Source organism: Pseudophryne corroboree, chromosome 2, assembly GCF_028390025.1.
Source record: "Pseudophryne corroboree isolate aPseCor3 chromosome 2, aPseCor3.hap2, whole genome shotgun sequence".
Lineage (NCBI taxonomy): Eukaryota > Metazoa > Chordata > Amphibia > Anura > Myobatrachidae > Pseudophryne > Pseudophryne corroboree.
Genome location: NC_086445.1, coordinates 818,777,298 through 818,799,286, shown reverse-complemented (window position 1 = coordinate 818,799,286; position 21,989 = coordinate 818,777,298). Strand labels below are relative to the sequence as shown.

Below are 21,989 nucleotides of genomic sequence, written 5' to 3'. Positions count from 1 at the left end.
CATGCAATACACAAAAAGTAAGTTCCCTTCGAAAAATGGCACCTTCAAGTGTCAAAGATAGTGCACTTCCAGAATAAGGATAAGTAACTGGTACCACCGTTTCTATAATAACTATTCTACTGTTTGTGTGTATCTTGTAAAGTGGTCAGTTACTATTAGTATATTGCATTTTCTCCCTGGTTCTACTTCTAACGTGAGATAATCCATACAAACTAGATCCATGGGTACGTTACTTTTAAATGTCACTAAAGGGGCTGCTCTGGTGGGTAATGTCTTCCGTACAACGCAATTACCACATGTTTGACAATATTTTTGAATCTCTCTCTTCATATTGGGCTAGTAAAATCTATCGACTATCAGATTCAGAGTCTTCTCGAACCCCAAATGGCCATGTTCATTGTGTAATTCATGCATCACAGAAGAGCGATATTTCCTTGGCAATACCAAATGGTATCGTTGTTGTCGTCCAATCTTCTGCTTTATACAACGATACAAGATTCCCTTTTTGAAGATCAAATTTCTCTCTTGCCTCTTCAATAGAGTAACTTCCTCCCGCAACTCAGGCGCAATGGTTTGCTTCACATTTCCCTGAATCACATGCTTTATCCCGGGGTCATATTGTTGTTCTTGCTAAAGTTGGCTCCGTTTTACCTTGTGAAGACCTTCCAATTCCACATGGCTGATGCAACAGTAGGACAAAGGTAATGCGGTGGGCCTCATTCCCAATGCACCAATCTGTTTACTTCCAGTAATAACATCCACAAATATGTTATGACACATGCTTTTAACTTCTCCAGCCGGCACTTCGATCCATGCATCGTCATCCTCACCTTCGCCTGTTTGTTGTTGACTTGGGATCCTGGAGAGTGAGTCGGCGTCTATGTTATTAACACCCGGTCGATATTTTAAGGAGAAATTATACAATGCTAGAGCAGCTAGCCAGCGATGTCCAGTCACGTCTAGCTTGGCAGTCGTTTGTACATACGTTATCGGATTGTTATCCGTATGTACTTTGAAAGTCGTCCCATACAGATAGTCGTGGAATTTATCAACTACACTCCATTTCAGTGCGAGAAATTCTAACTTATGAGTCGGATATAATTTCTCGCTACTAGTGAGTCCTCGACTGATAAACGATACTGGCTTCAACTCTTTTTTGTGCATTTGGTATAAAACTCCAACGAGCCCATCTAGCGAAGCATCAATGTGCAAAACGTAAGGCAAATCCGGGTTGATGTAAGCTAAAACAGGAGCAATAGTCAGCTTCTGCTTTAATGCCACAAAGGCGGTCTCACATTCAGGGGTCCATCGCTCTCCAAAGGGTTCGCTAGGTTTATATTTCAGCCCTTCCTGTCTCTGCTCCATATTTCTCTTCCTGTTAGTAGAAGGATACCCTTTCGTAAGGTCTATCAAAGGTTTGGCAATATTAGAATAATTCAGGACAAATCGGCGGTAGTACCCGCAAAATCCCAAGAAAGATCTCAAATCCTTGAGTTTAACCGGACGGAGCCAATTCTTGACTGCCTCCACTTTATCAGGATCAGTAGCCACTCCTTCCCTACTAACTATATGACCGAGGTACTTCACCGTAGACTGACACAGATGACACTTTTCCAGAGACAATTTTAACCCTGCTTCCATCAACCTCTCCAGGACTTTGAGGAGTTGATCATTGTGCTCTAGTAACGTGGCCCCAAAAACAATGATATTGTCCAAGTGCACGATAACCTCATGATAATTCATGTCTCCTACGGTTTTTTCCATTGCCCCCTGGAAAGTAGCGGGGGCTCCTTTTACTCCCTGCGGCATTTGCATGAATTTAAAGAATCCAAGAGGACATATAAAAGCAGTTTTTTTCTCGATCCTCTGGTCTCATGTGTATCTGATAAAATCTGCTTCTTAGGTCCAGCACTGAGAACCACGAGCTACCTTGCAAACAATCAAGTGCCTCATCCACTTTTGGCACAGTGTATTGATCTGACACAGTCCTCTGATTTAACGTCCGATAGTCTACACACTTTCTTATATTGCCATTTTTCTTTCGAGCAATCACTATATGGAAGGCATAGGGGCTTCTAGATTCTATAATTACTTGGTTCTCGAGCAGACCCTTAAGGTGTTGCCTCACATCCTCGAAGTCAGCTGGAGCAATTCTTCGAGATCGCTTACGGAAAGGCGTCTCGTCTGTCAATCTGATGCTATGTTCTACCCCCTTTGCCATCCCAAGGTCCCACTCTCCACAGGAGAAAGCCTGGCTCCTAGATTCCAATTCTGCGATAAGAATAGACCTCTCCCCTCGGGCGATATCGCTCCCTTGGAAACACAAATCAAATTTGCTTGTCGACTCAACTGAACTCCTTTCTGTCCCTTCAGATGATACATGGTAAGTCGCAGCCAAATGTTCATCTTCTTCCTTGTGCCATTCCGTGAGGATGTGATAAATCGTGGTGTTTGTCCCAATTATCACAGGGGGTTCATCTCTTCCTTCAGGAATCTCAGGACACACCAAAGCAAGGAGAGGCACTTGTAATCTTGCTTCGTCATGGGTATATTTATTAACCTCAAGGGTAACCTGTACATACCCTAAGTATGGGTATTTTTCCACACTTAAACCCCATATTATTAAACCGCTCAACGGTTGGATGGGTACATTAGAGATGTTCTCATTGTACCAATTTTCGAATATAATAGAGACTTGAGAACCGCTGTCTACTAAACAATTGCAGTGGCACCCTTTTATATTTGCTGTCAATAACGGAGCAGGTCCTATCAATCCTTCAGGTAATCTCCCACTCCACCAGGAATTCCCCATGGCACAATTACTGACTTCCAGGGGGCCTGTGCGGGGGCCACAGACCGCCCTCGACCGTTTCCCGGCCCTGGACTCTCCCTGTCTTGACTATCATTCGGGGTTCTGGGATTACTCCGGTTCGTATTTCTTGCTGCATTACATTCAAAGGCCCGGTGTCCGGTTCTTCCACATCTGAAACATCCTCATCCATAATTACTATTCCCTCGACCTACACCCCTCACTAAGGTGCTATCACTAGACCTTTGCGAGGTAGCAGCAGCACTGGCATTTTGTGTTGTGATAAACTGTTCAATTTTTTTATTCTGTTCATCCATCATCTTCAGTATTTTATCTTCAAAAGTGTTACTTTCGGCCACCGGTTGCACCACCTTGACCTTTTTCACGACTTTCTCCCTCATATCTATTAACACTTCATCCTGTTTTATTTCAGTAATTCATAAAAAAAAGTGGGAGGGGGCTCTCTAGCTCCTGAACATCTCAATTTCTGGATGACTGGATCCATAGTAGAAGCGCCCCACAGTAGTTGCTTCATCCTGCTTTTATCAACATCCTCTTTGGTTATACCCCCTTTATCTACTATTTTATATAGTAATTTATCCAGCCTGAAAAGATATGTGCTTAACCTTTCCCCTGGTTCTTGAAATGTATGATGTAGTCTAGAGGTAAGATCTCCCACATCTTCAAGCGTCCCATAAGCATAATCTAATGATTCAAAGTAGGTCTCCAAGGTGGCATTAGGATTATGGTATGGCCGCCTATATGATTCCCATAGCGTGTCCTCTCAGGCTTTCCACTACCCTTTGCCCTTTAATGCGATCTGGGCACTGCCATTCTTCTGTTTTTTGCACCGCGGCTTCCTTCCAAGCCTCATACGTCTCTTCTCCCAATGGTACGGGGGTGATTCCAGAGAATATTTGCAACCGTCGGTAACTTCCCTCGTAATGCCACCTCTCTAGTTGGGTGACCACCCTGTCCATGACAGCTTTTACACACTGACGAAGCCGCTGAAACGGACCCGGAGGCGGAGAAACGCGTTTGTGGGCATACCAGAGGAGTTGTGAGTCAGGAGAGTACTCTCCATTATCTGCTGCAATCAATTGTGAGGCTCATAAATCCTCATTACCGGCTGGTGAACTGTTTTCTCCCAACCCCAGTGCACAGGGGAAGGAGTATATATTTTTCAATCAGGTTGGCAATTACAACAGCCACCAAGGATAAAAGCTGTAAGTGAGTGCTTCTGCTAAATGCACTCTAGTCCTTGTGGAAACGGATCACAGTATAATGATTCACCTGATTATATGTGCTTCACCTAATCAATCAAACTAACCTGATTATATGTGCTTCACCTAATCAATCAAACTAACCGTATGAGAAGTGGATGGTTAGAGGTTGTAGCGAATTAGAAAGCATTTGCTTATTATATCTTTTTCTGGACTGAATCTAACACCTCTTACTAACCTTGATTTATACCTCCCACAAAAAGGAAAAAGTGGTTGGAGGTTTTGGTTCCGTATGAAAAATAGTAACATTCTTGCACGCTGCCTCTTACTAACAAATATTTGCATAAGAGACTTGCTGGATACAAATTAACCCATTGTGCAGCTGGAACTGGAAACATATTAACCTATTCTTCAGTTTTTTTATGGAATGCATGCATGCTTAACCTACTAAATTATTGATTAATCTATTGTGTAGTTTCTTTAACATATATATCAAGTGTAAGCCAGAATAGATTTATTAATTAAGGGTGATATAGAAATATTTTATTGTGTGATCTAGGAAACATGTATTGATTGTTTTATAAGTTCATACTGGCCGGTATTATGCTTGTAATTATAGCATTGTGGTTTTTTATACATATCAGTAAAGAATATATTTTACCAAAGTGAATAGCGCTTTCTCGTTTTTGTTTGTTGATTCCAGAGAATATTTGCAACCGTCGGTAACTTCCCTCGTAATGCCACCTCTCTAGTTGGGTGACCACCCTGTCCATGACAGCTTCAAACTGGTTGTCATTTGCACTGGTACTACTATTATGAGTATCGCCTCCTTCACCACCCTCCTCACCTCTATTAGGGTTGCTTGGGGAAGAGACTGATATAGGTGTAGTAGCTTCCTTATCCTGCGTATTAGGCCACATAATACTCCACCTTCTTCCCATCTCCTCATTAGCTACTACTACTGAAGGTATCACCTCAAACATCCAATTCTCTGTCTGTCTCTATTAACACTACTGCTATTCTTCCTAACCCTCCTTTCCACTTGTCTACAATCCTGGGTCTAATTATACCATACAACCTTGCCAATTTCTCTATTATTTCCTCATCAGAAAATTCTGTATAATTTCCTCCCACACTCAAACATTTCTTGGGATCTCTCCCTTTCCTACAACACCAAGCACTTATATCATCCTGAGTAAATCTCTCCATTGTTATTTCCCGAGTAGTGCAATCTCAGGATATCAGCAGTGCCTCCAAATGTAACCCTTCCCTTAATACTATAGGCTGGGAGTGGACTAAGTAGTGTATAAAGGGATGATTACCCAATAGTTGTGCCTCCACTCAAGCTATTTGTAATGGTCGATTATTGTAAGGCTCGCTTGAGTAAGCCTTATGTTACTTTATCTGTACTAAGGGGTTATTCACTCTAAATATGCATATGTCCTATTATAGACCTGTTCCTTTTTTCTTTCCAGGATCTTCAGAACGTTTCCCAGTTGGACCAATCAAACGTGGTAAGTATAAAATTTTAATGTATTGTAGCAAGTGCATCAGATACAAATGAACATTTTCAACAATCGTGTATATATATACACATGAACCTCTGCTAACCCTCTTTATAGATCTATAAAGATATCATGCATGCAATACACAAAAAGTAAGTTCCCTTCAAAAAATGGTGCCTTCAAGTGTCAAAGATAGTGCACTTCCAGAATAAGGATAAGTAACTGGTACCACCGTTTCTATAATAACTATTCTACTGTTCTTCCCTTAAACAGTGCAGACAGTATCCAATTATATCTGTTACTATCTTTTAAATATTACTTATAATATAGCCCCAATGTTTCTTTTTCTCTGAACATATATATTTGAGAGACACTTTCTTCTTATAAGTAGCAAGTGGTAATACTAGCGGTTAATTAGTGGAAGGCTAGTCTCTTCTACTCAATAAAGCAAATTACAACAGTTTAGTTCTGTACTAGACTCCTAAAGGACAGATATAGTTTACGTTCAGTAACTGTATTGTTCCTTTGGTTTGACTGGAGTTTTCCCTTATGTTGCAAAGCAACGTGTCCACTTTCTTCCTATAAAATGGGATGAAGCTGTCCTTTATGTAATATTTGTATTAGATTCACTTATGTTACATATATTCTATGGTAATGCATTTGACTCCTCCAGTTGTGTGATTAAATAATTCAACACATCTCACGTGTTAGACTCCCTCACAGTAGCACAGTTTGTATGTAATATAACGGAGTAAATGAACTGTAGATGTATTAACTTCACTGTTAGGAAGCTCCATCTCTAGGCTGTTAATGCCTTGCTAGGGTCTTAGGTTGGTCTCCGTTAATTCTTCAGAAGAGATGAGATATATGTATTAAATATACTGAAAACCTAGCAGAGTTGTAAGTCGCTGAACTACAACTGGTACATACTTTGCTATACTTCCTTCCAGCATTTACTGTCATCGACCATCAACAACTGGGCACTTGTGTCCTTACTCGCATCCTAATAGTGACTCACAGTGCTTAGATGTATGGTGTGATGCAAGCAAATGATTTTACAATTACTCCCTCCTTGATGTATCGGCACTGTTGTGGGGTGCTCCCCCGACTCTCTTGCCTATGGCTGGCCTGCGCCACCCCTTCACAGTTACTGGATCAGCGTTAAGTCACTCCCCTCTTATGTGAATGGAAAGATGTTGCTGGCACTGTATTACCATAGTGTGCCTCACCTCTACACTCTTTCCCTCCAGCACTGGGATTAAGTGACGCAGCACCTCACTTTATATTACCAGCGGGATCATCCTCTCTGATCTGGACGATGGGTGAAGTGAGTGAGGCAACCCCTGCTGTCCAAGTGCTTTGGCCTCGGTGGCCTCGGGCTTCCTTAACTGCCGTGCTGTCCGTCTCCAGCGCACCGCTGTACCGCTGTCTATATCTCCCTCTACGGCGGCTGGGGCTTAGCTTCTCCCTTGTCTGCCGGAGCTCGGCTCTCACTGTGCTGTACCGCCACTCACTTGTCCCCAGCACTCTGCAGCCGCTGGTGCCGGGACTCGGGTCTCCGTACCGCTGCTTGTCCCTCTCTCTTTCTCTGCCGCAGTGGGTACCGGAGCTCGGTTCTCTTGGGGTCCACGATCCAGGGGGCAATCAATCAACCACCAACGGCCGGCGGGTCCCCCTTATATCCTCTCTGCCACGCACCATCTCACTGGCACCCCGCACGCGGCTCCCTGCCACCGCGCAGGGCTCCAGAAACTTCCCCAGTATAGTATAACATTACAATGTTTACTAAGCGCTCTCCCTACTACTGTATATATTAATAATACATAATAAAGATATAAGTACATACATCATTACATATGTTCTATATATATATATATATATATATATATATATATATATATATATACATACATACACACACACAACATTAGATGCTGGCTTGCTTATATTGCTTATTTTCTTAACAGTAATTGAGCAGGGCTACACTAATTAATACAGGAGCCAGATATTGCATTACTTTAATATACCAATACACTTGAGGCCTAGTTAGTGGTTGCTATTTATACATTTTTATTCAGTGATGTGCAGTCAGGGGAGGCAGAGCCTCACCTGTCATACTCCAGTATACTCCAAGTTACTATGAAAATGATTAGAATAAACACAATTTGGGATTGCAAATGCAGCAAAGAGAGTATTTAACACCTATACTGCATTTGCTTTATAGATCGCATTTGCAAAGATGCCTGCAAGCAGCTTTACAAATGTGATCCATGCTGAGTGAGGGCCTACAGTATGTAACAACAAATTAAGAAAATAAATGTAAACTGCAGAGAAAACATTAATTTCTCAAACTAAATAAATAACAAATACAGAATTTTGAGTATACCACACATTGGTGGTCATTCCGAGTTGTTCGCTCATTGCCGATTTTCTCTATATTGCGATTAGTCGCTTACTGCGCATGTGCAAGGTTCGCAGAGCGCATGCGCTTAGTTATTTTACACAAAAGTAAGGTATTTTACTCACGGAATAACGAGGATTTTTCATCGTTCTGGTGATCGGAGTGTGATTGACAGGAAGTGGGTGTTTCTGGGCGGAAACTGGACGTTTTCTGGGCGTGTGCGAAAAAATGCTGGCGTTTCTGGGAAAAACGCGGGAGTGTCTGCAGAAACGGGGGAGTGTCTGGGAGAACGCTGGGTGTGTTTGTGACGTCAAACCAGGAACGAAACTGACTGAACTGATCGCGATGGCTGAGTAAGTCTGGAGCCACTCAGAAACTGCTAAGAATTTTCTATTCGCAATTCTGCTAATCTTTCGTTCGCAATTCTGCTAAGCTAAGATACACTCCCAGAGGGCGGCGGCTTAGCGTGTGCAATGCTGCTAAAAGCAGCAAGCGAGCGAACAACTTGAAATGAGGACCAGTGGCCCTCATTCCGTGTTGTTCGCTCGCTAGCTACTTTTAGCAGAAATGCAAACACAAAGCCGCCGCCCTCTGGGAGTGTATCTTAGCATAGCAGAATTGCTAACGAAAGATTAGCAATTGCTAACGAAAGATTAGCAATTCTGCTAATATTAGCAGAATTGCTAAAAAAAAAGCAATTTCCTTGCAGTTTCTGAGTAGCTCCAGACCTACTCCTAGATTGCGATCACCTCAGTCCGTTTAGTTCCTGGTTTGACGTCACAAACACACCCAGCGTCCGACCAGCCACTTCTCCATTTCTCCAGCCACTCCTGCGTTTTTACCTGGCACGCCTGCGTTTTTTAGCACACTCCCTGAAAACGGCCAGTTTCCGCTCAGAAACACCCACTTCCTGTCAATCAGCAGAGCGATTGAAAAGCTTTGTTCGCCTGTGAGTAAAATAGCATAGTTTTGTGTAAATTTGCTTGACGCGTGCGCCCTGCTGTGCATACACATGCGCAGAACTGCCGAATTTTAGCCTATTAGCAATTCTGCTAAAATTAGCAGCGAGCGAACAACTCGGAACGAGGGCCATGGTCAGGTGAATGCATTAAGACTGAATTATAGATAATATAATTTAACTTACGTTAAGAGTTACCAAGTAGTTGTGTAATCATAAAACAGTGCAATTCCATTTTTAATCTAACTCAAAATATAATGTATGTTTTAGATTTCAGTTCAGCAGGAAACAAAATGCAGCAAAGAAATACCCTTGAAACAACTAAAGAAAGCACCTCCACTTATATGTCTGAAAGTGATTCCTTTCCTAGACAGCAATGAATGCGAACACCTTTCATCAGAAATTTGTGGTAAATTTGGTAAGACAATGTTAAATACCATATGCTATTTCCTACATACAAATAAAATCCATATTCAAAAGGTGAATCAAGGGGATCAGTATGATTTACCGGCGGCCGGGATGCTGACTGTCAGTATACCGACAGCAGCATCCCAGCTGCCAGTATGCCTGCAGGGTGGCAAGCGCAAAGAATCCCCTTGCGATTGGCGGGATCCCAACAGCCGGCAACTTAACTGCATCCCGACTCAAGTACTGTACATATTTCTTTTCTGAGATGGTAGTGTTTTTTACTTAGGGAAAATTACATTTCTTTACACCATTTATATCACGATTTCACAGTTTCTACAACACCTATAACACAATATCCATGTTGAATATCTCCATATAGATGTAGGATAATGCTAATCAGAAGACATGAGCTCAAATTTTCTAAACATTGTCCCACATTTCACTGCAAAATTTTGTGCATTGGTCCATCAAAATATGGCGTAAATGTTACATGTTGACTTCACCGTATGATATATTTAAAATCCACCATTGGCTGGTCTACTGTACTCGCCGGATATCAGCGACAAATGGAGTCCCAGGTAGAAATGGACCCTACTTCACAGGAAAGATCAGGTTGACCTCTTAACTACAGCTCCTAATCACCTTCTTCTAGTCCAAGTCTAGTACAAGTCACCAGCTGCTTCCACCAACACATTTCAACTGTTAAGGTCTTCATCAAGGTATAACACTATGGTGGACCAGTCTCTTATTTACATCCCGTGACCTTTGTGAGTGGGTATCCCTTAACTGGTCACTAACATTTCTTGAACTCATCAAAAACATAACTGTATACAAACAATCTTATGCATCTACATGAACAACATGCACGCTTTTATATTTTTCCATAAAAACATTTCAATACTATATAAAAGTTTGGAAAGAAACCTGTTCTAGATAAAATCAGTTTCTGCATTCCATTTCCGGCCTTGAGCATCCAGCTTGGATTGCACAAAATCCTACAATTTGTGCTCATACATTATTGTAGGAGGATATGGGGGATCCTTATGCTCTACCATAGCTCCTAGAAACAGACATGTGGCCAGCTTTTGTGCAATCCAAGCTGGACACTTAGGCTGGCTTAGGCTGACAATAGAAACCGGAAGTGGTGTGTGTTCCAGTGGTGGAATTCTGGAACGCTGCTATACCTGGGACCCAGCACTCAGCATCTCCTTCCTATAAAAGCCCATTCCTCCCTAGACTTCTGTGTAACTAGCTAATGGGAGACTGGGCATGGGCTTATACAGATAGGAGAAGCTGGGTGTGTGTCCCAGGTGCAGCAGCAGCAGCAGCTGTGAAATTCAGCACTGCTGATCCTCAGGGACAGGCAGCCATATCAAATATTACTTGCAACATTAGGCTAGTATTAATTGCCCCCCTCCCTACTATATGTGGTCTGGCCATGGGCAGCAGCCATCACTGATGTCGATCATTTAAGTGTTCACCTTTTGGCCCTGTCGACCTTTTGACCCAGTCGACACTGATGTATTTATAATGGGTGCAGTGTGTGGTGCACACTGGCCCCCAGCATCAAGGGGGGCCCACACTGCACACCCTGCACCTACTTTTTTCAATACTTACCCTCCGGAGTCCCACGTCAGCAGTAGCGCGTTGGCCATTTTCCCAGTGTTTTTGAGCATGCGCACTATGGAAATCACTGGAAAAATGGTTGGCGTGTCATTTTCCCAAAGATCTGCACATGCGCACTAGACTCTGGGACAGCGCTAGAGCCCCCTAATGACCCTAGTGCCCAGAGTATACAGTGCTACCGGCAAGAGAGGAGGGGTCCCAGATGGAGTATGCACACGGCCTCCTCCTCTCTAGATACGCCCCTGCCTGGCAACCTATTGCCTGGTGACTATCCGGTGTTGACCTACTCACTATCTATGTACTGCCTATCTACCATCTGGATACCCTCTGCAGATGGAGCGATTGACAACATGGTTTGTATTTTCACATTCCAAAGCAGAATAAATCAACACTGCCATCAGTGGTAGATATTACCTAAGGGCTGCTGTGTAAAATCCGCCACTTCAATGAGCTCGTCTGAGCCAGTTTCAGTCTGTGTGACTGCACTGGGTCAGTGGCTACACTGTAACAAGCAGTGATTTCTTATTGGAAGTCCTACATGCCAGTCACCCGCAAGACAGGCAGTCCCATTGTGAGGTGTTTTCTCCTTCTGGGACAGACAGACCGGGATGCAATTAGCAGAGAGCTAACACCATACAAATAAGTAATTTTTTGCTTACTTTTTCTTAAAAGTCAGCAAACTCAGCGGTTATTTATGTGAAGTTGTGAATGTGATACGGTACAGCACACACCAGTTGTACAAACAAAACAATATAACCCACTCAAATGTAAATCTCCCTGTACATGTTACATCTACCCCAAGTACAGTGCAACAGAGGTTTTACCCATTTGCTTGCTTTTTTGTTTGCTGACAAACTTGAATAATCCCCTCAGCACTTAGTTACGTGAAGCTGTGAACAATCGCAGTGTGGTACAGCACGCACCAGTTGCATAAATAAAATAATTTTTTTTATTTTTTTTACTATTTCTAACAAATGACTGACGTCACTGAACAATGGTGTGGATGTATAACACTCAGTATGGGGGGGGGGGTGTTCATGCATGTTATTAACCTAATTATACACACACACACACACACACACACACATATATATATATATCCTATTTTCATTAAATACATAATATATGTGCAAATACATAATTTGTATTATACTAAGCCCTATTTGGGATACGTTCAGGATGCCGGCAGTTGGAATACCAACATCAATTGAAATGCCGATGCCAGAATCCTAACAGCCTGCATCCCGATCATAAGTACGCCGGGGACTATTAGAGTTAGGCCCCGGGGGGTGGAAGGTTATGTTTAGGCACCACCAAGGGAGGTTTTATGTTTAGGGTGCGGGGAGGGGGATTAGGCACCACCTGGTAGGGTTAGGGTTAGGCTGCGGGGATGGGAGGGTTTATGTTTAGGGTGCGGGGAGGGGGGGTTAGGCACCACATGGTAGGGTTAGGGTTAGGCTGCTGGGAAGGGAGGGTTTATGTTTAAGGTGCGGGGAGGGGGGATTAGGCACCACCTAGTAGGGTTATGCAGCGGGGAAGGCAGGGTTTATGTTTAGGGTGCGGGGAGGGGGGGTTAGGCACCACCTGGTAGTGTTAGGGTTAGGCTGCGGGGATGGGAGGGTTTATGTTTAAGGTGCGGGGAGGGGGGGTTAGGCACCACCTGTTAGGGTTAGGCTGCAAAGAAGGGAGGGTTTATGTTTAGGGTGCAGGGAGGGGGGGTTAGGCACCACCTGGTAGGGTTAGGGTTAGGCTGCGGGGAAGGGAGGGTTTATGTTTAAGGTGTGGGGAGAGGGGGTTGGGCACCACCTGGTAGGGTTAGGGTTAGGCTGCGGGGATGGGAGGGTTTATGTTTAGGGTGCAGGGAGGGGGGGTTAGGCACCACCTGGTAGGGTTAGGTTTAGGCTGCGGGGATGGGAGGTTTTATGTTTAGGGTGCGGGGAGGGGGATTAGGCACCACCTGGTAGGGTTAGGGTTAGGCTGCGGAGATGGGAGGGTTTATGTTTAGGGTGCGGGGAGGGGGGGGTTAGGCAACACCTGGTAGGGTTAGGCTGCGGGGATGGGAAGTTTTATGTTTAGGGTGCGGGGAGGGGGATTAAGCACCACCTGGTAGGGTTAGGGTTAGGCTGCGGAGATGGGAGGGTTTATGTTTAGGGTGCGGGGAGGGGGGGTTATGCAACACCTGGTAGGGTTAGGCTGCGGGGATGGGAGGTTTTATGTTTAGGGTGCGGGGAGGGGGATTAGGCACCACCTGGTAGGGTTAGGCTGCGTGGATGGGAGGGTTTATGTTTAGGCTGCAAGGATGTGGCTTAGATGTAGGCACCACTAGGGCAGGTTAGGGTTAGGATAAAAGGGGATGGTTTGGGTTAGGCTACGTGAAGGGAGGGTTAGGGCTAGGAGGCTAAGTTTACTTACCTACCCCTGTCAGGATTCCCTCCATGGGGATGCCACTATCGGCCTTCTGACCACCGGCATCCCGAACGCTGGCCACCCATATCAAACCCCCCTATATATATTACAGTTACAAATATACACATTGATTATTGCAAGCAAGCAATGTAGTTTTGTCATTAAAGTAATACATGTATTATTATCACGCATGAGAGCGCATGCAACTAAAATAAATGGTAATATGATAAAAAGATTAACAATGAATACACTTATAAAACATATAATCCACACATCTCTATTTTTTTTTCCAAATATACAGTATAAACATCAGTAATATATTACTAGGTAGCCTTAATAAATTATTGTGTTACTGTATATATTACAGTTACAAGACATGGAATTACAGTGACAAGGGAATAGGCCCCTAACAGTTTTGTACTTATAGATATAATAATCAACACAATACTTATGAAACTACTATATTGTTTCTCTGAAAAAAAGAGCCTAAATAATGCACATGGGGGTTCATTCCGAGTTGTTCGCTCGTTGCCGTTTTTCGCAACGGAGCGATTAGGTGGAAAATGCGCATGGTACGCAGCGCGCATGCGCTTAGTAATTTAACACAAAACTTAGTAGATTTACACAACCTCGAGCGACGTTTTTTCAATGCTCGAGCGATCGTAGTGTGATTGACAGGAAGTGGGTGTTTCTGGGCGGAAACTGGCCGTTTTCAGGGAGTGTGCTAAAAAACGCAGGCGTGCCAGGTAAAAACGCAGGAGTAGCTGGAGAAATGGGGGAGTGGCTGGTCGGACGCTGGGCGTGTTTGTGACATCAAACCAGGAACTAAACGGACTGAGGTGATCGCAATCTAGGAGTAGGTCTGGAGCTACTCAGAAACTGCAAAGAATTATTTAGTAGCAATTTTGCTAATCTTTCGTTCGCTATTCTGCTAAGCTAAGATACACTCCCAGAGGGCGGCAGCCTAGTGTTTGCAATGCTGCTAAAAGCAGCTAGTGAGCGAACAACTTGGAATGAGGGCCATGGTGCACAATCTTGGGGGTCATTCCGAGTTGTTCGCTCGTAAGCTGCTTTTAGCAGCTTTGCACACGCTAAGCCGCCGCCTACTGGGAGTGAATCTTAGCTTATCAAAATTGCGAACGAAAGATTAGCAAAATTGCGAATAGACACTTCTTAGCAGTTTCTGAGTAGCTCCACACTTACTCGGCATCTGCAATCAGTTCAGTGCTTGTCGTTCCTGGTTTGACGTCACAAACACACCCAGCGTTCGCCCAGACACTCCTCCGTTTCTCCAGCCACTCCCGCTTTTTTCCCAGAAACGGTAGCGTTATTTCGCACACACCCATAAAACGGCCTGTTTCCGCCCAGAAACACCCACTTCCTGTCAATCACATTACGATCACCAGAACGAAGTAAAAACCTCGTAATGCTGTGAGTAAAATACCTAACTGCATAGCAAATTTACTTGGCGCAGTCGCACTGTGGGCATTGCACATGCGCATTAGCGACTAATCGCTCCGTTGCGAGAAAAAAATACAGAGCGAACAACTCGGAATGACCCCCCTTATCTGTTGTTACAACTAGCTATTTTATGAAATTGTTTAATACACTGTAGTTCATGGTCGGCAATGTAACAATCTTTCAATTAAGTTATTATTAAGCCTGGTCTAAGATATATTATTCGACTTTTTTGCAATAAATGTTTATGATCAGTATAAAGTATTAACATATTAATAGAAAGCAATGTGTTCCTCCCATACACATTATTATAGGGTGTAGTATGTGATGCCGGCGGTCGGGCTCGCGGCGGCCAGCATATCGGCGCCGGAATCCCGACCGCCAGCATACCGACAGCTGGGCGAGCGCAAATGAGCCCCTTGTGGGCTCGCTGCGGGCACGGTGGCGCACTATCTATTCTCCCTCCAGGGGGGTCGTGGACCCCCAAGAGGGAGAAGAGCTGTCGGTATGCTGGCGGTCGGGATTCCGGCACCGGTATGGTGGTCATCAGGAGCCCGGCTGCCGGCAACCTGAAGACCGCCCATTATTATATACTGTAGCTTTCTTTGACAAATGTCGTCAGTGCTTCTGCAGACATTAAAATTGTACACTAAGGACCAGTTAACAAGCTTTTTAATGCTTTTTAATAGTGTATACTGTACCTCCATTAAAATAGTAGAGCAAGTTTAATACATACTGTTTGTGATGTTTCACAGGAAGAAATGGGACATTAGCAGAAAATATTTCTTGCAGTGTTTATAACACATCTATGATATGCAAATGGATGTTTGGTACCTATGTACAACAAAATGCCATGTACAAACTTTCTTTAATGTAAGTATAAGTAAGACTAGCATATATACTTTAACTTTTGCATTAAGATCATATTCTGACAGTCTTCCATTTTTACTGCAGACAAAATAATCTAATCCAGCAAAATAACCAACAATATGAATATGATCAAAAAAAAAGAACAGGCAGCTGCATATTACATGACTTGAAACTAAATTTTTTTATAGATGTGACCATCATTTTTGAAGTACACGGTCTTGAGAGACAGGAATATTGGTTTAAACCTGCAGCTCAAGGTATAGTACAGAGTTATGTTAAAATATGATTGTTTATTTTTTACGTGCAACTAATGTACTGTATGCACTCTTGTTAACTTGTTAATAATAAAGTTATTTTAAATTAGACAAAAGACAAAACTTGAAACGGACATTTGTCTGAGATATGTGTTGCTGCAGTATATATGATTTGCCTCTAATAAATAAGTCCTCTTTTCTGGGGCAAATTAAATGAGTACAGGGCCCGTTTCCAGGCTCCGTGCAGGTACCCTTATCTCTGACACCGGCCTCAGCGCTGTAGACTCTGTCTTGGTGCCAGAGTCCACTGCACGTGTGCAGGTCTCCAGAAACATGGCACCCATGCCTTATTCCTGGGGACGTTTCTATTGCGCATGTTCAAATCACCGGGAAAATGGCTGCCGCTTTCCAGGTGATTTCTTTCTGCAGTGCCGGCTGCCACAGGACTTTGGAGGGGTAAGTATTATTTATTCTGTGTGTGCACCCTGTATCCATTATAGATATGCCAATGCCTCTTATTTTAATATGACTGTACTCTGTAGCAGATGTATTAACCTGGAGAAGGGATAAAGAAGTGATAAAACAGTGATAAGCGCAGGCTGATAACGCACCAGCCAATCATTACGGATTTGAAAAATAACAGTTAGGAGCTGACTGGCAAGTGCATTATCACCTTGAACTTGCAGTGCATCCGGAAAGTATTCACAGCGCTTCACTTTTTCCACATTTTGTTATGTTACAAATTTTTTCCCCTTAAAAATTCTACACACAATGGAGGTCATTCCGACCAGATCGCTCGCTGCAGTTTGTCGCAGCGCAGTGATCGGGTTGGAACTGCGCATGCGCCGGCACCGCAGTGCGCCGGCGCATGGCAGCTTTCGTTACCTAGCGATCGCCTCTGTAAATGGAATAAGTTCAAAACCACCAGGACTCTTCCTAGAGCTGGCCGGCCGTCTATACTGAGCAATCGGGGGAGAAGGGCCCTAGTCAGGGAGGTGACCAAGAACCCGATGGTCACTCTGTCAGAGCTACAACATTCCTCTGTGGCGAGAGGAGAACCTTCCATAAGGACAACCATCTCTGCAGCAATCCACCAATCAGGCCTGTGTGGTAGAGTGGCCAGACGGAAGCAAACTCCTTAGTAAAAAGCACATGACAGCACGCCTGGAGTTTGCCAAAATGCACCTGAAGGACTCTCAGACCATGAGAAACAAAATTCTCTGGTCTGATGAGACAAAGATTGAACTCTTTGGCGTGAATGCCAGGTGTAATGTTTGGAGGAAACCAGGCACCGCTCATCACCAGGCCAATACCATCCCTGCAAAGAAGCATGGTGGTGGTGGCAACATCATGCTGTGGGGATGTTTTTCAGTGGCCAGAACTTGGAGACTAGTCAGGATAGAAGGAAAGATGAATGCAGCAATGTACAGAGACGTCCTGGATGAAAACCTGTTCCAGTGGGCGATCAGACACAAACTGCGCATGCACCTCAATGCACAGGCGTGTTGCACAGCTACAAAGCGGGTCACCTCTCAGCGATGGATTTGTGCAAAGAATCCATTCGCACGGGCAATCACAAGGATATTGACAGGAAGAGGGCATTTGTGGGTGGCTGTCAGGAATCTGCATTCTCCATCGCATCACTTACTGTGGAACTATAGGTTCCAGCAGTTCAGTTCAGTTCCAGTTTTCAGTCTACTGCAGCCTGGAGTACACAGTGCTTCTAGTTAACAGCATTTACTCCCGGTGCACTACTGAGCCCAGCCAGCAATCAGCAGTGCATTGCAGAATTACTCTCCTGATAAATCATTAGCTTCAGCTACCTCACAGCTGATCTGAACACCCAATCCAGCGGGGTGTGTTCTTACAGAGATGCAACATCCAATCATCACAGACCAAGGGGTATAAACTAGTGATGAGCACCGGAAATTTTTCGGGTTTTGTGTTTTGGTTTTGGGTTCGGTTCCGCGGCCGTGTTTTGGGTTCGAACGCGTTTTGGCAAAACCTCACCAAATTTTTTTTGTCGGATTCGGGTGTGTTTTGGATTCGGGTGTTTTTTTCAAAAAACCCTAAAAAACAGCTTAAATCATAGAATTTGGGGTTCATTTTGATCCCAAAGTATTATTAATTAACCTCAATAACCATAATTTCCGTCATTTTCAGTCTATTCTGAACACCTCACACCTCACAATATTATTTTTAGTCCTAAAATTTGCACCGAGGTCGCTGGATGGCTAAGCTAAGCGACCCAAGTGGCCGACACAAACACCTGGCCCATCTAGGAGTGGCACTGCAGTGTCACGCAAGATGGCCCTTCCAAAAAACACTCCCCAAACAGCACATGACGCAAAGAAAAAAAGAGGCGCAATGAGGTAGCTGTGTGAGTAAGCTAAGCGACCCTAGTGGCCGACACAAACACCTGGCCCATCTAGGAGTGGCACTGCAGTGTCACGCAGGATGGCCCTTCCAAAAAACACTCCCCAAACAGCAGCACATGACGCAAAGAAGAAAAAAAAGAGGCGCAATGAGGTAGCTGTGTGAGTAAGCTAAGCGACCCTAGAGGCCGACACAAACACCTGGCCCATCTAGGAGTGGCACTGCAGTGTCACGCAGGATGGCCCTTCCAAAAAACACCCCCCAAACAGCACATGATGCAAAGAAAAATTAAAGAAAAAAGAGGTGCAAGATGGAATTGTCCTTGGGCCCTCCCACCCACCCTTATGTTGTATAAACAGGACATGCACACTTTAACCAACCCATCATTTCAGTGACAGGGTCTGCCACACGACTGTGACTGAAATGACGGGTTGGTTTGGACCCCCACCAAAAAAGAAGCAATTAATCTCTCCTTGCACAAACTGGCTCTACAGAGGCAAGATGTCCACCTCATCATCATCCTCCGATATATCACCGTGTACATCCCCCTCCTCACAGATTATCAATTCGTCCCCACTGGAATCCACCATCTCAGCTCCCTGTGTACTTTGTGGAGGCAATTGCTGCTGGTCAATGTCTCCACGGAGGAATTGATTATAATTCATTTTAATGAACATCATCTTCTCCACATTTTCTGGATGTAACCTCGTACGCCGATTGCTGACAAGGTGAGCGGCGGCACTAAACACTCTTTCGGAGTACACACTTGTGGGAGGGCAACTTAGGTAGAATAAAGCCAGTTTGTGCAAGGGCCTCCAAATTGCCTCTTTTTCCTGCCAGTATAAGTACGGACTGTCTGACGTGCCTACTTGGATGCGGTCACTCATATAATCCTCCACCATTCTTTTAATGGGGAGAGAATCATATGCAGTGACAGTAGACGACATGTCCGTAATCGTTGTCAGGTCCTTCAGTCCGGACCAGATGTCAGCATCAGCAGTCGCTCCAGACTGCCCTGCATCACCGCCAGCGGGTGGGCTCGGAATTCTGAGCCTTTTCCTCGCACCCACAGTTGCGGGAGAATGTGAAGGAGGAGATGTTGACAGGTCGCGTTCCGCTTGACTTGACAATTTTGTCACCAGCAGTTCTTTGAACCCCAGCAGACTTGTGTCTGCCGGAAAGAGAGATCCAAGGTAGGTTTTAAATCTAGGATCGAGCACAATGGCCAAAATGTAGTGCTCTGATTTCAACAGATTGACCACCCGTGAATCCTTGTTAAGCGAATTAAGGGCTCCATCCACAAGTCCCACATGCCTAGCGGAATCGCTCTGTGTTAGCTCCTCCTTCAATGTCTCCAGCTTCTTCTGCAAAAGCCTGATGAGGGGAATGACCTGACTCAGGCTGGCAGTGTCTGAACTGACTTCACGTGTGGCAAGTTCAAAAGGTTGCAGAACCTTGCACAACGTTGAAATCATTCTCCACTGCGCTTGAGACAGGTGCATTCCACCTCCTATATCGTGCTCAGTTGTATAGGCTTGAATGGCCTTTTGCTGCTCCTCCAACCTCTGAAGCATATAGAGGGTTGAATTCCACCTCGTTACCACTTCTTGCTTCAGATGATGGCAGGGCAGGTTCAGGCGTTTTTGGTGGTGCTCCAGTCTTCTGTACGTGGTGCCTGTACGCCAAAAGTGTCCCGTAATTCTTCTGGCCACCGACAGCATCTCTTGCACGCCCCTCTCGTTTTTTAAATAATTCTGCACCACCAAATTCAAGGTATGTGCAAAACATGGGACGTGCTGGAATTTGCCCATATTTAATGCACACACAATATTGCTGGCGTTGTCCGATGCCACAAATCCACAGGAGAGTCCAATTGGGGTAAGCCATTCCGCGATGATCTTCCTCAGTTGCCGTAAGAGGTTTTCAGCTGTGTGCGTATTCTGGAAAGCGGTGATACAAAGCGTAGCCTGCCTAGGAAAGAGTTGGCGTTTGCGAGATGCTGCTACTGGTGCCGCCGCTGCTGTTCTTGCGGCGGGAGTCCATACATCTACCCAGTGGGCTGTCACAGTCATATAGTCCTGAGCCTGCCCTGCTCCACTTGTCCACATGTCCGTGGTTAAGTGGACATTGGGTACAACTGCATTTTTTAGGACACTGGTGAGTCTTTTTCTGAGGTCTGTGTACATTTTCGGTATCGCCTGCCTAGAGAAATGGAACCTAGATGGTATTTGGTACCGGGGACACAGTACCTCCAACAAGTCTCTAGTTGCCTCTGCAGTAATGATGGATACCGGAACCACGTTTCTCACCGCCCAGGATGCCAAGGCCTCAGTTATCCGCTTTGCAGCAGAATGACTGCTGTGATATTTCATCTTCCTTGCAAAGGACTGTTGGACAGTCAATTGCTTGGTGAAAGTAGTAAAAGTGGTCTTACGAGTACGACTTCCCCTCTGGGATGACCATCGACTCCCAGCAGCAACAACAGCAGCGCCAGCAGCAGTAGGCGTTACACGCAAGGATGCATCGGAGGAATCCCAGGCAGGAGAGGACTCGTCAGAATTGCCAGTGACATGGCCTGCAGGACTATTGGCATTCCTGGGGAAGGAGGAAATTGACACTGAGGGAGTTGGTGGGGTGGTTTGCGTGAGCTTGGTTACAAGAGGAAGGGATTTACTGGTCAGTGGACTGCTTGCGCTGTCGCCCAAAGTTTTTGAACTTGTCACTGACATGATGAATGCGCTGCAGGTGACGTATAAGGGAGGATGTTCCGAGGTGGTTAACGTCCTTACCCCTACTTATTACAGCTTGACAAAGGCAACACACGGCTTGACAAATGTTGTCCGCATTTCTGTTGAAATACTTCCACACCGAAGAGCTGATTTTTTTGGTATTTTCACCAGGCATGTCAATGGCCCTATTCCTCCCACGGACAACAGGTGTCTCCCCGGGTGCCTGACTTAAACAAACCACCTCACCATCAGAATCCTCCTGGTCAATTTCCTCCCCAGCGCCAGCAACACCCATATCCTCCTCATCCTGGTGTACTTCAACACTGACATCTTCAATCTGACTATCAGGAACTTGCAGGGGGCGTGCAAATGGTGGAAGGCGCATGCTCTTCACGTCCAGTGTTGGGAAGGTCAGGCATCGCAAACGACACAATTGGACTCTCCTTGTGGATTTGTGATTTCGAAGAACGCACAGTTCTTTGCTGTGCTTTTGCCAGCTTGAGTCTTTTCATTTTTCTAGCGAGAGGCTGAGTGCTTCCATCCTCATGTGAAGCTGAACCACTAGCCATGAACATAGGCCAGGGCCTCAGCCGTTCCTTGCCACTCCGTGTGGTAAATGGCATATTGGCAAGTTTACGCTTCTCCTCTGACAATTTTATTTTAGATTTTTGAGTCCTTTTTTTACTGATATTTGGTGTTTTGGATTTTACATGCTCTGTACTATGACATTGGGCATCGGCCTTGGCAGACGACGTTGCTGGCATTTCATCGTCTCGGCCATGACTAGTGGCAGCAGCTTCAGCACGAGGTGGAAGTCGATCTTGATCTTTCCCTATTTTTGGAACCTCAACATTTTTGTTCTCCATATTTTAATAGGCACAACTAAAAGGCACCCAGGTAAACAATGGAGATGGATGGATACTAGTATACTTATGGATGGACAAGCGACTGCCGACACAGAGGTAG

General features: G+C 44.8%; 1 protein-coding gene across 2 annotated transcripts in view; it reads left to right on the top strand.

The window, feature by feature from the left end:
- LOC135051285 (granulocyte-macrophage colony-stimulating factor receptor subunit alpha-like) overlaps positions 1-21,989 on the top strand; it is a 174,046-nt gene that overhangs the window by 85,376 nt on the left and 66,681 nt on the right. For both annotated transcript variants that reach the window (XM_063957353.1, XM_063957352.1), the window contains exons 5-8: positions 5,508-5,546; positions 9,167-9,314; positions 15,550-15,667; positions 15,749-15,921. In XM_063957353.1, coding sequence (XP_063813423.1) covers positions 5,508-5,546; positions 9,167-9,314; positions 15,550-15,667; positions 15,749-15,921 — 478 coding nt within the window. The remainder of the gene's footprint in view (positions 1-5,507; positions 5,547-9,166; positions 9,315-15,549; positions 15,668-15,748; positions 15,922-21,989) is intronic.